Source organism: Trichomycterus rosablanca, chromosome 22 (genome assembly GCF_030014385.1).
Source record: "Trichomycterus rosablanca isolate fTriRos1 chromosome 22, fTriRos1.hap1, whole genome shotgun sequence".
Taxonomy (NCBI): domain Eukaryota; kingdom Metazoa; phylum Chordata; class Actinopteri; order Siluriformes; family Trichomycteridae; genus Trichomycterus; species Trichomycterus rosablanca.
In genome coordinates, this window is record NC_086009.1 from 12026993 (window position 1) to 12045532 (window position 18540).

Consider the following 18540-nt stretch of genomic DNA (forward strand, 5'->3'; position numbering starts at 1 on the left):
TCGGGTGTGAGCAAGTCGAGGCAGTTGTGTAATACACAGATAGGATTGTGGATGAACCACAATTCTTGCAACACATGGATTAACTGTTTTTTTACACCCAAGCTCTCCCAATTTTTGCGTCAATCAAAATGTTTCTGTGTCTACAGTATAAACAGTAAAGGTATAAAATGTTAATGGAGTAATTTTGTATATCAAGTTTTAAAAAGGCTGAAAGATAAAGGTAAAAAGTTCAGTGAAGTTCATTCACACCCGGAAACCTTTGATGCAAAAGCACTGATCGCCGTGAATTGTTTTAAAATAAAAGAAATTTCAGCCAAGAAAAGGCTGATACGATTAGTAAAACCAGCAACGACCTAGAGAGATCTGATTTTCCTTCATTCCTAATTCTGGACTAAGCAATATAAAACTTTAAATACACTATATGGCCAAAAGCATGTATTCACCCCTCCTAATTACTGAGCTTAGTTTAGCTTAAGTCCCAGCCATTGCTAACAACTGTATAAAATCAAGCACATATCCAGGAACTCTTATGAACAGTAGGATGGATTGTAGTGAAAAGTGCACTGAATTTAAATGTGACAGTCATAGGATGCCACACTTTCCAGCCCTTAAACATTTGCTCTGCAAAATATGTTCTAATCAACTGTAAGTGCTATTATTATTATTAAACATAAGTGTCTAAGAGGAACAACAGCTCAGCTACAAAGAAGCAAACTCACAGATTGGGGTTTCCAAGTACTGAAGTATAAAGCATGCTACCATTAGACTCTAAAGCATTGGAAATGCGTTTTCTGGAGTGCTGAATCAGTATCTGAAGACAAATCTTAGGTTTTCATGGTTTCAGCTAGGCCCTTAGTTCTTGTGAAAAGTAATGTTATGTATGGCATAAAAAGACATTTTCAACTATTAGATGATTAACTTTATTGTAATGGTCACAGTTTTGGAATTGGATGTCCAACAAACTCATAGAAGTGTGATGGTCAGGTGCTGACAAACTTTTAGCCATATAGTGTAACTGTATAAATAAGCATTACATTCATGAATGTGGTTTTCCTATATAATAATATACAGTGGTACCTTGTAACTCAATGTCCCCTGAACTCAACATCTTTGAAACTCAACGCCCTTCGTCGAGAAATTTGTACCCTTAAACTCAACGTTTCCCTTAAACTCAACGTGTTCAGTTACTTTAAAAAAAAAATGATATATTTAATTTCAAATTAACAATGAACAGCCGCTTTGTTCAGTGATTGGAGCGGTGCCGTAAAACGTCATCAAAGTGTGATATATGAGACAAATCTGCATTTGTGTGGAATAACCGTCAAATCCACTTCGAATGCGTCTACATGTATCTGTGTTTATCTGGATTTTTCTTCTGTTTCACTTTTAAACTTGTGTTATAGCTTGGGGTTCTGAGAAATTGTGAGAATCAGCTTTTCTTCGAGAGAGTCTAAAACGCTTATCGTTAAAAAGCAGCGCAAAAGCTAATGTGCCGCTTCTCATGTGAATGAGCCTTTACAGAATGGAATATGGTATTCCAAGATCAAGCATCTCCACGATTAAAAAGCATAAGGAAACAAGAAATAAAGGTAAAGTGCAGGTTTTATTGTATTTTAATTGTTTTTTTAACTGTTTTCAATTGTATTTCAGTGTTCTTAAGTTATATGTGTGTTATTTTCAGTATATAAGTGTCACAAACAACCCCATTATTTTACATTAGCCTAAAATATATGTATGTAGTTCCACGGAACCATGGAGTGCATTAACAGGTTTTCCATACATTCTTATGGGAAAAAAATACCTTAAAACACAACGCCTTTTAAACTCAACACCACTTCCAGAACCAACTGACGTTGAGTTTCAAGGTACCACTGTATGTTCATACTCATTGCTCAAGCCCAATTCCCGATTAATCTTTGGACAAAGGTCTGTCTCACCGCCTCCGTGTCTGTAAAAGCTTCAACTGCACGCAGCACCAGCCCTTCTTCCTCGGATAGCACATATACATCCTGGATGCCATTTTCCAAACACTCACCAGGCCTCAGGAAGAATGATCTCTCTCCCTGATTGAGACAGAGAAAAATTAGAGCATTACTCACAAATTCCTCAATAATCAGTTTTAAATCATTTAAAAGCATTAGTTCTCAATATAGCAACAGAACAGTTTCTCTAGTGCTATCTAAGACACACAATCCAAGATTCTACAAAAGGTAACACCTAACAAGATGGTTAGATAATAACATTGGGCAAAGTAGTGTTTTCATGTCTGCTAGATTTATAAATGAACAGATTATAACATGGCCACCTAACAGAATTAAAAATATAAGACTTTTGATATATTTTGTTGTTTCTTTTTTGATTATAAGTTCTTTCTTGTAACAACTTGTTTTAAAATTTAACAAACAAACCTTATGGTTGTTCACCTTCATAGACTGTGATTATAAATACAACATTTGTTGTGTTCTCTCAGAATTCTCTTAGTATTTTGTGTATGTGGTCCATGGAGATTTAAACTGCCCTTTCGAGTCTGAAGCTTTCTTTGCACCCAAACATCTGATCCAGCTAATAAATGTTTGATCATTACTTTATAACTGACCATTAACAATAATCTAAATTTAAAGAAAATATTGCAGACCTTCACCACTCTCTTCTGTCCAAGCTGGGGCTTTCCATCAGGACCAACAGGGTCCAGAATGACGCAGTACTCCCTGCTGCTCAGTGTTGTCACGTTGACCACACCAACCACCTCTTCAGCCACTGAGGGGATATGTGCCTCTCTGTCTGCCACTGTCACAAGCCACTCCTCTCCTGTCTTTCGTTCATTCCCCCCCACATCCTTGAAAGGGCGCACAGCCCTCACATGCAGAGCAGACTAAAAAAACATTAGAGCATTATTAGATTACAATTGAATGTGATAAGTAAACAAGCTGAAAATGGCAGATAGGAGCTTACAAAATTGGATATAAGCTTGTAGATTAGGGATGCTCAAACTTTTTTTAGAGTTTAACATATAAAATATCAAGGGGAGGTTATTGCTTTTACTGTAATAGGCTTAAAATTATTCTGTTGAAAACATTGATTGTGTGTAAAGGTATTGCATTCTTTTTAAAACAAGTTAAAAAGGATGAAACCTAGGCTTAACATTTAATTTAAGGCCATTATGACTAAGTGATTATTTTTCTTTAATATTCAAGGATTAAGCATAAAACTAAAATTTAATTAATTAAAGCTTTGCAACAACTACTTAATAACAACATGTACAGTCATGCTTGAATAACAGATCATCAGATTATATAAAATGTATATAAAAAGTTACCTTATCAGTAAGAATATATGCGTTGACAATATCAATGACCTCTTCATGTGCTCCTGGCAGGTATGCTCCAACTTTACACACCTGCCACTCCTCACCTATTGAACACCGACACACAATTTATCATGGTATTATTATAAGCCTGGTATTTAATACACCAGGTTTTAATGCTGACATGTTTTAATTCATCATGCCATTCCTTAGGAAAAGCACCAGACTTTATGCCCTTTTCTTTTTGTCACATTGATTAGCTGCTTTTAATAGCTATTAACAAGCTTATGTCACAACTGTAGAGTTCTGGCTGGAAACTGTATTCATAATGACTGGCTAAACAAGTATAATTATGTCAACTCTTAGGAGATCCACCTGTTTCTGAACATTTACTTCCTTTATCTCAATGCTTACAACTTTTTAACTTCATTAAGATTTACAAAGTTGTTTTTTCTTCTTTAGGACCTACTGTAATTAATATGACCCACACACACATACACACACCAATCGGCCTGCCTACATGTTTTTGAAAATTTGGGAGCGCATCCGAAACCCACTTAAAAACAGGGAGAACACACAGAAAGGACCTTTCCATATCACCTGAATAATCAAATCTACTGACAATAGATAATAATCAGACTATAAGTGTATGCAAGAGCACATTTATTGACTCAGACTGCTGCTTCAAAATAGCTTATATGTCCTGCAAAAATGTGTTGCACATATTATTTGTTTATAACAAGATAAAACATGTTCAAATGTATAAAGTCATTAGTCTAATATAATCTTTTTAAGACAGTAATGATAAAATGATATACAGTGCTTAAAAAAATAATTAATATTTTATCTCAGAAAAGACATTTAAAATACAGTAAAGTAAATAAATTCAGTAAGTAAAAAGGTTTTTTATATAGTTGACATTCAATCCAAAAAAGTTAAGACAAAAAACAGGCAATGACTTGCTAATTCTTTTAACCTGTATTTAATTGAAAAAATGGTAAAGAAAAATAACATATTTCTTCACAATTTTTTTTATTAATATGAACTCATTCAAAATTTGATGGCTGCATAATGTTTCAATAAAGTTGGTACAGGGCGTGCTTACCACTGCTCCATCATCTATGCTTTTAACCACAATCTGTAATTATTTGGGACCTTACAATATCAGCTGTTGTAGTTTTGAAGGGGAACTACCATTACCACCATTGTCTACCATTACCACTGTCATTTACTGCACTGCATATTATGCACTGTGAAACAGGTCTAAACTGCAGGCACCTAGCACCTGCACTTTCTATAAAGCCATAATGTTGTTAGTAACAAAGTGCAGAAAGAGGCTTGGTAGTGACCATGATTGATACTTTTGAACTTTGCGTTGGTCTAAAAACTAAAAGGTGATCGCAGACATGTTTCCACTTTGTGTCAATCCATATCAGATGAGCTTGAGCCCAGAAACGTTTAGCAGCATTTGTCCATGTGGTCTTATTTATTACAAAAGCAAGTTGGTTTTTAATGTAATGTCATCTGAGGGATCAAAAGTCACAAACATTCAATTTAGTTTTTTGGATTATTGGAATTTTTTTAATGTTATGGACTGCAGATGGCAAAATCCCCAAATTCTTTGTAATTGTGCACAGAAAAATATTGATTTTTTTTAACTTTAACTTATCTTTGCTTACTACACAGCTTAGCCTTTGTTAATGTTGCTTTCATACCCATTATTTTTATTTTACAGTGTTCTCGGTCAATTTGCTTTACTTACTTGCTAGCATTAAATTACTAATTAGCATTTACTTAGAACAATAATTTGATCATGAAAAAATAAATATCTCTTAATTGAGATTTTTTTTACATAAAACTTACAAATCATTGCTTTGTGATTTCATGTGTTTCACCTTCTGTAAACAGTGTTTGCATTTACATTTACGGCATTTAGCAGACACTTTGATCCAAAGCGACTTACAGTACTGTGACAGTATATTGTCTAAGCAATTGAGGGTTAAGGGCCTTGCTTAAGGGCCCAACAGTGGCACCCCGGCAGTGGTGGGGCTTGAACCAGCAACTGCTGGATTACAAGTCCAGTACCTTAACCACTAGGCTATAACTGTCTTTAAAAGTAAAAGTGCTTTTTAAAGTATAGGTGTGCCTTATGTTATTTGTTTGTTTGTTTATTAGGATTTTAACATCATGTTTAACACTTTGGTTACATTCATGACAGAAACGATAGTCACTCGTTACACAAGATTCATCAGTTCACAAAGTTATATCCAATACAGTCTTGGGCAATTTTGTATCTCCAATTTACCTCACTTGCATGTCTTTGGACTTTGAGCACCCGGATGAAAACCCATGCGGACACGGGGAGAACATGCAAACTCCACACAAAAAAGGACCCGGACCGCCCCACTAGGGCTGTCGTGGTGAAAGAATTTCCCCTTGCGATATTCAACCTGTCTCGATATCAATATCGCGGTATGCGGTGATATCGCCATTTATTATTTATTTTTTTTTAATTACTTAATTAATCTGGATTTTAGAGCTATATAAACAAGCTTTATTGTTAGGCTATGATTCGATATATTATTGCTTTATAATGACAAAGATGAGACAGCTTTAAGACCAATGAAATGCGTGTTTAATGTTAAATACAGAACAGAGCTAAGATGCGCGTCTTTTCTCTATTAAAAAAGGTTTAAATTTAGCTTCTAGCCTAGGCTAGATATACACTGTGAAACGAAAAAAAAAAGAGTTTAGGCTAAATATTTTAAACGCACATCTAATCAAAATATGGTAAAAAAAAATAGAATAAAGAATAAAGTCTGTAAGAGTTTAAACCTGCGTTATCATGCGTGCTAGAAAAACCAACATGTTCATCTGATGTGGTTTAGAGAGGATCTGAGTGGGGGAGTGATGTTCCCGACGTTACCGATGTTGCACTAATACACACGTGTACTGATCCTGCATGCAACTTTACAGATCAAAGCAAATCTAGCCTGGTTATTGCACCACTATTAACTATCTATTTAGTAGATATAATTAACATAACAATATAAACTACATTTTAAGTTATTATTCATTTCAATACATTTTTATTCAATGAAAAAATACATTTAAATCATTCCAGCAAGCCAGCAAGAGAATATTTGCAGGCTGCAATGCCATATTAACCGTCATTAAGTGTTTTAGTACGCCGAGGCTGTTTAAATGTAGTGTAAATTACAAGTATTTTATTGAGTGTGAACTCAATTTGATCATTAATAAACTTGCCTATAATTAATGTTGCGATTGTTTACATTTTAAAACACAAAGCCTGACACTCAGCAGCAACGCATGCGAACAGGTTGCGGGAAAATGTCGCTCCTAGCTCATTTTCATTATGAATTTATTTAACATTTATTACGCCCGATTGTAAGCGTATAAAACAAGATGGACCCTGCAAAAAAAAAAAAAAAAGAAAGAAAAAACGTGAATATCGCAGTGATGCGGTTGCTTGGCATGCCCTGCGGTTGGCTGGTCTATACCACGATATTTCAAAATTGCGGTTAGCGCGACAGCCCTACGCCCCACCTGGGGATCAACAGTGCTACGTAGCCACCATGCCGCCTGTGCCTTATGTTAAAAAAGATCTTACAAAAGTTTACCTATATACCTTTATCTTTCTTTTGAAATCTTATTTCATTTAATAAAAAAAAATTACAATAAAATATATTTATAACTCTTGTAATGTAAAACTAGCTTCAATTATGCAACAGAATGCACTGCCAACTCACTTAACTGTCTGATAGTTAGCATCTGTGTAAAAAATGTAGCAGATAGCTTCATTAAGGTAGAGAAGAAAGTCTAAGGAGCATTCAAACCAATCTAGTAAAGAAAAAAGATCTGACGAAGGATACAATACTATTCAAGAGGCAAAACATAAAACTACCACCACGCTGTTGAGGTCAAGCTTACCTTCTAATGGGCAACACTGCTCTATCACTGTTAACTAAAACTTATCGAAAAAAACCTCTGTTTAACACCAAATCTTAAACAAGGAGTACACATTTTTTAAATTTGTTTTTGGGGCTAATAAATGTTTAAGATAATAAGTATCAGATTTGAAAGTTTGATGTTAAAATTAATACAAATCCTAGGTGAATATATTTTTTCAAGGTAATGAAGATGTGTATGGTAGAAAAAATAATGTGTTTGTATCTGGATAAGAAATAGTGTGTGTGAGTGCATGTCTAACCTGTCACTCTGTGGACTCCGCTGCGATCCACTCCCTCTTTACGAGCTCGAAGGCGAATGGCCTGGTTTTCTCTAATCACAGTGGCTTTAATGGTCTCCAGAACTGCTACCTCTTTTCTTGGGATGTATGTCCCTGTACAGTCATACAAGCCACTGTTATCCAGCAAGAAGTACATTAAACTGACAAGATTTCTATTGAATTCAAAATATTCAGATTGTGTGTAATGCCATTTCAAGTGTCAGTTCATGATATGTGAAAAAATAATAGAAAAATAATAGCCAGACAAAATGAAAAGGTACCTGGTCCTTCAAACAACCACTCATCTCCAGCTACTCTCTTCTCTCCGTTCTCCTCCTCAAAATCCAGCAACGACTGCAACCGCAACGCTGTGTCAGGATACACAATCTGCAGCGGCGTCACATCCTGAATAAGTGAAGAAAGAGAAAGGAAGAGAAAGATTAAGAATATAATTTAATAAACCAAACCAAGAGAAAGTGAGAGACTGATTGGTGGATGGTGTTTATTTGAGAAAACAATGACAAAATACAATGACTGGTTAATATAACTGGTTAACTGGCACAAGCTTGAAGCTTCCTAACCTTTGGCTACCTGCTCAAGTTAGGAATCCAGGCAGATGCAGGGCCATATAGTCATAAGTTAACTTATAAAGGAAAATTAAATTGTGAAAGACATTTAGTAGCTCTAAGCAGCATGTTGGTATTGGTGTCACACCTGTCAAAATGAACACTAATGTGTTGCAAAACAAAAAAGCAGGTGCAATAGGTAAGTTCACACTTCTTCCTTAACTACAGTACTTCTAATGTGAACTCCAACAGGTTTTACACAAAAAAACTAAAAGAAAACCTCACCTTTTGAATCTCTTCTCCAGGGTAAAGAGGGAAAGGATCCTGAGTCAGGCGAATCTCCAGATCAGCATGGCGCAGTTTAGCTTGGCCTGCAGTGTCAAACTGAACATGTCCTTCACCATCACGAGCCACCGGGTTCAAAACCACGCAGTAATGACGTGGGGGGACCATCGTCATGCGGGTTGGAGGGAAGAGGACCCTAGATAAAAAGAATTTGAAATTTAAAATGAACATTTATATATTTTTACTGTCTCAAAAAAATAAACATTATGTCATACAAGTAAAAAATGTTAAAATCAGCAACGTTTTTACTAATCTGACAAAGTGTGTAGTAGTGGAAAGTGGTTTGAGGTGCTAGTCAACTAGTCATTTTGATTACAGGTAAACAGAAGGGGATTTTGTTAATATAATATTGTTAATATAATATTTGACTGGATCACATGTCAAAAATATTAATTATTATTATCTATGCAGATAAAATTACTTTGTTTCCAGACCTTTTGTTACGCTTCACTTATTCCAGGATCAGATGCAAGCAAAATTGTGGACCTTAAAAGGCACAGATATTTAATGTGTTGCCCGATGGGTCTGAGGTTTGTTTTCTTGGCTGAGCTCTAGTTCTTGAACTTGCGGGATGCTGTCATGGGTATGCATGTTTTTCAATCTGCCACTTCCGTTTCGTCTTTCATAGCTACCAGTTTCACGGATTTTACCCAGCAATTTTTAAGTTCTCCTTTTTTCCAGTTTTCTCTGGAAATTCAGCAAGTAATCTTATACAGCCTTCCAGGAGATACAAGTTCTTTTTTAAATTCATTAAATTCTTATGTTCTGTCTTTAATTCTTAAATAGTTAAAATTAAAAACAAAATTACCATGTTGTTGTATCCAACAGTGAAGGAATTTTGAAAGTTCATCATTGTATTGGTTGTGTAGTACATGTGACAACAATCTCCCAATATTTTTACATGTCTGGGCTATATGTTCAAGACTGGCTATATTTGGCAAAAACCTACATCAAGACCAAAAGCATGTGGCAAAATGTGTCATGGTCTGATAAGAGCAAGGTTAAACTTTTTGTCCATAATTTTTGCCAAGGAAGGCAGGAATTTGGGCTTTAGTCAAAGTGTATGAAATTATAAACAGTTCCAAATATCAGTCAAATTTTGAAATGGCCCCGCCAGAGCCCAGACCCAATCCAACTGACGATTTGTGGAGCGACCTGAAGAAGACTGTGCACAAGAGATGTCCTAGCAATCTGAGAGTCGAGATGTGCCATTCTGATAGATGCCTACCCATAACCCATAAAGACTGAATGCTGTCATAAAAAATGTGCTTCAACATAATATTAGTTTAACAGTGTGCATATTTATGCAACCACATTATTAATATTTTATACTGTTCCCCCTAAAAATTTTGTTTGTTTTTCAATGAAATTGTACATATTGCAAATAATAAAAGGTTAAAAAAAGTATATATAGTGAAACTGGATGTATTACTTAAAGGTTTTTATATTAGTCAATAATTATGTATCTATATTAGACAAATTTGCTATTAAATAATAGTGAATTGTACGATTCAGTTACCTTTCATTGTCCTGTCGGATGTAGGTAAGGGGTCCAACCTCAACCCGGGCAATGTTGGTATTTTGATCCAGCACATGGATGAAGTGGTGAGGAGGGATTCTAATGATGGAGGCATCATTAAGTTCGATATCCATTCGGGTGTTTTCCTGTCTCTTTGACATATTCTGAGAGAGACAAGGGTACAGTTAGTTACTGTAAAATTTATTGTGACAGCAGTATATTAATAAAACACTGATTCTAGACCTGATTCTAAAGCCTAGTACAATATGCTTATCATAATGTCATGTAACTTTGCTTAAAATTTCGAAGAATAACCAAATAATACCCAATTTTCTAACCTCAGTAGCTTAACACACCATTCACATAGTAATTTTAATTTGTGAAATGCAATAAAATGATAAACAAATAAATAAACAATCTTAAGTAATGTGGATCACCCAAATGGAGGGTCCAGAGGCTATTTAGGAAACATCAGGCACACCTGGACAGCATCCTAGCAATGCCTAGCAGGGAAACATTTACTAGTCACCAGTACAGGTTAAACTTTATGTAAGGGCAATTTAAAGGAGCCATTTAGTCTATTAAGATGTAAGACAAAAACAGAGGAACCCAGATATCACACCATTATATACTATACAGCCAAATGTATTTGGTCACCTAACCATGAGCTTGTTAGATGTCACTCATTCATTTATTGTCTGTTTTACCACCGCTTTATCCTGGTCAGGGTCGTGGTGCATCTAATTAATTGTGCAAAAGGAAAAAGGAAACACCCTTAACAGTTAGATAGTCAATTAGGGGACACACACACACACACACAGGGAGAAAACCAAAGCACCTTAAGGAAACCCACACAAACACAGTAAGAACATGCACTTGACAAAACAAGGACCCTGGCTGCTTGGCCATGGAATCAAACCCAGGCCGTTCTTGCTGTGAGGTGACAGCACTACTTATTGCGCCACTGTGCCACCCCTTGTTGGACATCCTACTTCAAAAACAAATGGTATTAAATAGTGACCTCAGTTCAGTTCAGTTGTAATAACAGACACTTTTTAAGAAGACTTCAAACAAGGCTTAGAAGTATGTCTATGGGAATTTGCACCCACAGAGTCAAAAGAGAATTTTTGATGTCACTGATGTTGGTCAAAAAAGCCTCAGTTGGTGTTACAGGTCATTCCAGTGGGGCTAAGGTCCGGGCTCTGTGCAGGTCACTGGAGTTGCTTTAAACTGAGCTTTTCTTCATGTCTTTATATACCTTGCTTTCCAATACGTCACAATAATTTTGTCCTTATATATTTATTGATTCAAGCAATTTTGATAGCATCTGGTTCTACTGACTTATGTCCATGTGTAATTTTATTCAATCATCAACCACAGTACTTTGTGGTGCACCCTTTTGTACTGATAACATTTAATTACAAATAAAAAAAATTTCTCTCGCTCTCGTGGAAGACGGACGCACTTTTCCCTCCTCCTCCCCTATCTTCCCTGCTTGGCTTCTCCTGTATTGTATTGTCTCGTCTACTCTACTCTACAGAGTTTTTCTTAGCACAGCTCCTCAAAGAACAAATTATGGAATTGGTTAAATGGTCTCTGAATGCTATTGACACCATCTTCTCATCGAGAAGTTCGGGTTCGGGGAAACCCACATGCCCCGACGGAACGCAGATGGCAGGATACGCGATGGACTCGTGGGGGAAGTGGAGGGTCGTGTGCCTGGCACCTCTTTCGTTGGAGGACGTAGAGGTTGTTTACCTATTCGGAATTTTGATTGTGGGGTTTTTGCTGATTGGATTAGGCTTTGCCCTGCTGTATCGGGAAATTAAAAGAGTTGGGTCAGTTGTCAAAGGTCCCCAGAAACTGCCCAATTTGATTGAGATGGTGGGCAGAGCCGTTGGAACTCAGACTGTGAATATTAGTCGCAATATGGATTCAATCTTGGAGAAACTAACGGTTTTGCGAAATGAGATGAACCAGAGACGCATTCATTCTGAGAGTTTGTGTTAAATTTTTATTAGTGCTCAGACAAAACAACAGTCATTTCTGCTCTTGGCTCCCCTGTTATCAGCTACGGCCTCGCTGATAAGTAAATTCCTCCAGAGGACCTGCTGCGATGTACCGACCCCCCTTCACTGACTGTTTTTCATTCTGGGCAGTAAGACAGCCATGTTATCGCGAACTTTGTACAGACTTTTCTTGCTGCAGGAATGATGGATTGACAGAACTTTTCCCGAACCCCAACCCAACGTCTCCACTCTCTTAGCTTAATCCCACCAATACGGCAGGACGGGTCTGCAGTGCGCGCTGGCATACTGGCTGCGAATCGCTGGGGCTGCTTGTCGTAGTTTGGTTACTTTCCTATCCCCACATCCCTAACCTGTGGCTCATTGTGTGACTATGTTATGTTCTTATGTTTACATGTGCTTGTGTGCTGTAAGGAGCTTTTTTTCGTGTTACCATAGTGTGCTCCTTAGGGAGCACAATGTGGTTGCTGGTTTTTTTATCTCCTACTCTCCCAATGTGTTACCATTTCTTGTTTAACGATGTGAATTTCCCCATTGTGGGACTAATAAAGGATTATCTTATCTTATCTTAATTAGCTACTCTGATAAGTGCTAACAAGCTTCTGACAACTCCCTTGTGGAATTTGCCCATCCTCTGGTACAAAAGATCCAGCTCGTTGAGGTTAGATGGATTTCAAGCTGCAATTGGTTTATGGGATTTAAAGACTAAGAAACTGACTTCATGATATTTCCTAATGAAGTTGGTTGACATGGAAGTGTGCTTGGGATCACTGACTTGCTGAAAAGTCCAATTATCACAAAGATTTATTACAGCACAGAGACCATAACATTCATGTCTGCCATGATGCCAGTCAAACGGTCAAGATTGCCAGTTCCTTTAGCAGACAAACATCCCTACATCACTGACCCACCTCCAAACTGCTGATTTACACTGATCAGCCATAACATTAAAGTCACCTCCTTGTTTCTACACTCACTGTCCATTTTATTAGCTCCACTTACCATATTGAAGCACTTTGTAGTTCTACAATTACTGACTGTAGTCCATCTGTTACTCTGCATGCTTTGTTAGCCCCCTTTCATGCTGTTCCTCAATGGTCAGGACTCTCCCAGGACCAGTAAAGAGTAGGTATTATTTAGGTGGTGGATCATTCTCAGCACTGCAGTGACACTAACATGGTGATGGTGTGTTAGTGTGTGTTGTGCTGGTATGAGTGGATAAGACACAGCAGTGCTGCTGGAGTTTTTAAACACCTCACTGTTACTGCTGGACTAAGAAAAGTCCACCAACCAAAAATATCCAGCCAACAGCGCCCTGTGGGCAGCATCCTGTGACAACTGATGAAGGTCTAGAAGCTGACCAACTCCAACAGCAGCAAAAGATGAGTGATCGTCTCCGACTTTACATCTACAAGGTGGACCAACTAGGTAGGAGTGTCTAACAGAGTGGACAGTGAGTGGACACTGTATTTAAAAACTCCAGCAGCGCTGCCGTGTCTGATCCACTTATACCAGCACAACACACACTAACACACCACCACCATGTCATTGTCACTGCAGTGCTGAGAATGATCCACCACCCAAATTATACCTGCTCTATGGTGGTCCTATGGGGGCCCTTACCATTGAAGAACAGGGTGAAAGCAGGCTAAAAAGGTATGCAGAGAAACAGATGGACTACAGTCGGTAAATGTAGAACTACAAAGTGCTTCTATATGATAAGTGAAGCTAATTAAATGGACAGTGAGTATAGAAACAAGGAGGTGGTGTTAATGTTATGGCTGATCGGTGTATATGGCCACACAGTTCCAGTTTGATGTCCTTGTTTAGTAAGTGACCTTCTTTTGGTTGCAATTCCTTTTCAGTAACACAGAGGTTTTCTTTGTTGTGCTAATGAGATTGAAAAGGCCTCTGTATGAAATGTTGGAATTTCCTCCATGGCTAGGCAGGTTGCTGCTGTGCTATAAGTTTTAAACTTCCATCCAATATGCCTAATGTTGTCTCAATGAATGTTCAAGGTCTTGGAAATTTTCTTATACCCATAGCCCTTTGGTGCATTGAATTATCTCCTTAATTTTCACCATGGTTGCAACACATGTTAAACAGATCTCTAAGTGGTGTTTATACAACACATCACAGCTGAAGCAAATTAAGGGTTATTAAGCGTTATTATGTTGCCAAGGTTTTACTCATGTTGTAACCCAACTTTAGGTGACTAGTAGGTTAGGATCAACAATATTATTTATGGGTTAAATAATTGTAAAATTGCAGCATTAACAAAATATCTTCCATCAGCTGTTTGTTTATTTGATGTATAATTTCATATATAATTTATAATTATAATTTATAACAAAATGTATCTTAGCAGGAATGTTTAGAGTTATAAATCCTTATTTGCTTTGGGGGCTGATTATTTCCAATTACAGCTGTATTTAACAGTGACTTAAGCCAGATCTTTATCTTATTTTAGTTGTTTGTATAATTTCAGCTTTTTTTGTTTTTATTTTTTACTATTCAGTTTTTATTTAGTTTTTTATCTATTAAAAATGAGACACATTAATGTATGTTTAATTTTTACATTTAGCAAATTTTGAATGTCATGGTTCCAGCTTAGCCTGGCTCCCAGAGCAATGTTTTTGTTTATGCTCTATTCCCCCTCTGTCTTGCCCCCTTGCCCTCACATTCATGATTACTTTCTGTTCCTTGTTATGCCATAATTGTCTTGTATAGAAGTTACCCCTGTTTTCTTGCCCATGTTGAGGGCTGTTAGGCTGAGGAGAGGAGCTGAGAGGAGCTTCAAACCTTCCTTGTAATCCTGACAGGCGCTTTGTACCTTGTTATAGCCTAGTCATAGTATTTACCTTGAGATTCTTTTTATAACCCTAGCCTTATATAGTCCTTGTTAGGTCTTTATTGTTCACAGTTCTTGCCTTGTTCCTTGTTTTCACCTGTTTAGTGTTGTAATTAAAATCCCCAAGCAAACGTCTCTGCGTATGCGTCTTGTTTAATAATCTTAAATGGGCAAACGTAACATTGAAGGCATTATTTGTAATTTGAATGTTTATACATATTTTCCCCCATTTTGCCTTGTCCTAATTTGCACATACTCAATTACCCAGTGCACTTTGGCAACCTCTGCCATTTGCATACTTACACTAGCCAAGACTAGCTGATGGGCTTGAGTTTACTAGTTTTTATTTTCCTTACCAAGCTGTACCAAACACAGCTTTGTACCAAATATTTAATAAAATATATCTGGTATAGGACTTCAATTTAAATAGTGTCTGTTCTTACACATACAACATTTTTTTTAACTACACAGGTAAAATCTTTACTACAGGACACACCACACATATCACATCTACTAATCATGCATATGATAAGATTACTAAAAATCAGGACACAACCATTACATCTAATGATACAGAGGGTTTGAATGACTGGATGGTATTGCTGTACTAAAGATTTACTGTAAAAAGTCCCTGGACCTTTAACCTGTCAAACCTGGTTACTGTACAGAGAACAAAGCACATGCAATAACTTACTGCATAGCAATAATCTTCCTACGCAAATAAGAACACACCTACATTTCTGTCACAGCCCTGTGAATACAGGATTGTTTTTACTGACATGGCTTTTTCACCTGCAGTATTCCAAACAATCAGTGGTACGGGCAACGTATAAATTAAGGCATGTCAGTTTGAACAATGACTCAGAGCAAACAAAGGAGGGTTATAAAAATTGTCTATGGTCAAACTGCATGTATAAATAATGCAAGGTAAGTAAGGTGGGTAGAGGGCTGGACCAGCCAGGTCATGTAGAGCAGGACAAAAAGTCACTAAAAACTATGTAGACTTCCCTTGACAGATTTCATTCATTTCGCCACAACCATTGCTAATACCTACATGAAATTAATTAAAATGTATGTAATTTCCATAGACAAACAGTAGCAGTATTTTACAATTTCAAATTGTAAATGGTACGGGCAGCTTTAGGGTTCCAAAGCGGGTAACAGTGCCAATGCTTTGACAAATAACTGATGACTGATGACTGATAAACAACAGCACAGTGAATGTTTAACTTGCCAGCAGATTAATTTGCAGGGTAAAATGTCCTGCAATGTAACACAAAATGTCTTTTAAAATATGCCTTTTAAAATATGGCTGACCTCATAATACTTGTACATACAGTACTTATATACTACAGCTTTTAAATTTGGGAAAAATTTCAAAAAAGTACAGTGGTACCTTGTAACTCAACATTTCCCCTAAACTGAATGTGTTCAGTTTGTTTTTAAAAAAATTATTTATTTAATTTCAAATTAACAATTAACAGTTGCTTTGTTTAGCGCTCGGCTTGACCGGTGCGGTAATATGTCATCGAAGATGAGATGAAACTGCATTTGTGTGGAATAACTGTCAAATCCACTCTGAAAGCTCCACATGTACCTGTGTTTAGCTGGATTTTCCTTACTGTTTCACTTTTAAACTTGTGTTCTCGAAGTTCTGAGAAATTATAAGAATCAGCTTTTATTTCAGTGCTTTTATATTTGTGTAATTTTCAGTGTATGTGTCAAAAACAACCGAATTATTTTTCATAAGCCTAAAATATATGCAAGTCCACAGGACCATGGAACGCAGTCCCAGAACTAATTGACGTTGAGATTCAAGGTATCACTGTATATCTAGAAAAGCCAATTGGACATCAAGTACAACCAAATTAACAAAGTAAATCCAAATGTGGATTTAAAAAAGCTTAAAAGTCAATTAATTCTTCCAAAGAACCATTCAGCTAGCAACAGTTTAAAAAGCAAGTCAAGACTTTAAAGTATGTCTGTGGGAATTTGTGCTTATTTAATCAAAATAGCATTTGTATGATTGGGTACTCATGTTGGTCAAGAAAGCCTCAATTTATGTTTCAGTTCAACCCAAAGCTGTTCAGGATTTTTTTTAAACCAGGCTTTTGTAAAATATCTGAAATAAGTGCAAGACAGAACTTATCAACCAATATGTTTAACTGCCCAGGGCTTAACGCTACTCTTGTGGTGTAATGAAAATGAATTCCAGCAGTCACGCTTCAAACTCTAGTGGAATGGTCTCCCAGAAGAGTGGAAGGTGTCATAGAAGCCATAGGGTATAATTACACATTAATAGAAATGGTTTCATTTACGATTTGGGTATCCACAATCACAATAAATAACATGTGCCCCCCCCATATTTAGATATGCTCACACATATTCCACAGATTTGCATAATGTTAGGATCCATCAGCGTTTACATCAGCTGTTGATGGCAGGAATGTTTTAGAATGGCAGGGACCCCAGTCCCCCCACAACCAGGTAGATTTGGTCCCCCCAGTGTTAAGTTCATGGCTTTGGCTTTGATTTACAAGCTGAATCATCCAATCCTATTGCAATTTCCAAGCAGTAACCTGACCTCGTAGAAACACAACTGCACACAGCACTGGTCACATTACTCTTTTATCTATGTGTGGTGAAAACCCTTACTGTACAAACTCAAGCAACATAGTCAGCACTGCAGTATTGACAAATGGAAAGCAAAGAATAACTTAAGACAGTGATCAAGGCAGAATTGTGTAAGTTTTGGTGGTGAAACGCCCAGAATTTGTAATGCAAACAAGCTGAAGCTCGATCTTCCGCATGTTGTACAGTGAATACAGTCATCACAATAACAGGTACATCACAAATCCAAATGGTGTAGCAACTAAAAGGTGGGATAAAAACTAACTTATGACGTAACAAAAGTGCTTAAATATGTTAGTTAAAAGTGTTTTAGGAGCAGTACAGTTTGTATAAGTACGACATATAAGTATGACAGACCTTTTTACCTCGGCGTTAAAATTGCTGGCCTACAGCTCGCATTCCGAATCAGATCTTTTAAATTTGAGCAGTTTTATAATAAAAGACTTCATTCAAAAACATAAATCTCTTTAACACAAGACTCTATAATCGCTAGCGACACATATGCTTAGTCATAACTTGACAGCGCCATAATACGTATTAAATGCAAAATAAAAGTGATAGATTACATTTCTGACAGTAATTTAAACAGTTAAACTTACATTTGAAAGCGAAGAACACTTCCTACTGTTCAGATTGTTGATCTAAATGGAGGCGTTTGCTTTGACGACCTCCTGTTTCTAATATAGTGTGGGCGTGGCATTAGACATACGCCTACTAAGACCGCAGATTTTCGTTTTTTACGTCATTATTCAGTAAATTCGCATTATTTTTTACTATTATCGAGTACATGTCATGAACAATGTCATTGTATTAAATATAAAATCTTGTACTTTTTTCAATACAATACAATGGAAAATCTAGACTTAACAGCCTTGTCAGGACGGTGGGTGGGGTTTACGAGAGATCGTGCGTGAGGGAAAATCCCATCATCCACGTGATTACTGGGTATGTGAGTATTTAAACCCCCTTCCTGATTTGCGCTGGAGTAGGATTTGAGACAAAATCAGCAGTTGACTGTGAGCTTGTTGGATATCCAATTAAAAAACAA

At 36.8% G+C, this 18540-nt stretch overlaps 1 protein-coding gene across 1 annotated transcript in view; it reads right to left on the minus strand.

Moving 5' to 3' along the window:
* mvp (major vault protein) overlaps positions 1 to 18162 on the minus strand; it is a 35723-nt gene extending 17561 nt beyond the window's left edge. Inside the window, exons 1-8 of the mRNA XM_063018676.1 lie at positions 18092 to 18162; positions 9984 to 10147; positions 8405 to 8600; positions 7835 to 7958; positions 7536 to 7667; positions 3317 to 3411; positions 2636 to 2872; positions 1938 to 2063 (exon numbers count right to left, since the gene is read on the minus strand). Coding sequence (XP_062874746.1) covers positions 1938 to 2063; positions 2636 to 2872; positions 3317 to 3411; positions 7536 to 7667; positions 7835 to 7958; positions 8405 to 8600; positions 9984 to 10144 — 1071 coding nt within the window. The 5' untranslated portion in view covers positions 10145 to 10147; positions 18092 to 18162. The remainder of the gene's footprint in view (positions 1 to 1937; positions 2064 to 2635; positions 2873 to 3316; positions 3412 to 7535; positions 7668 to 7834; positions 7959 to 8404; positions 8601 to 9983; positions 10148 to 18091) is intronic.
* Between the last annotated feature and the right edge of the window lie 378 nt (positions 18163 to 18540).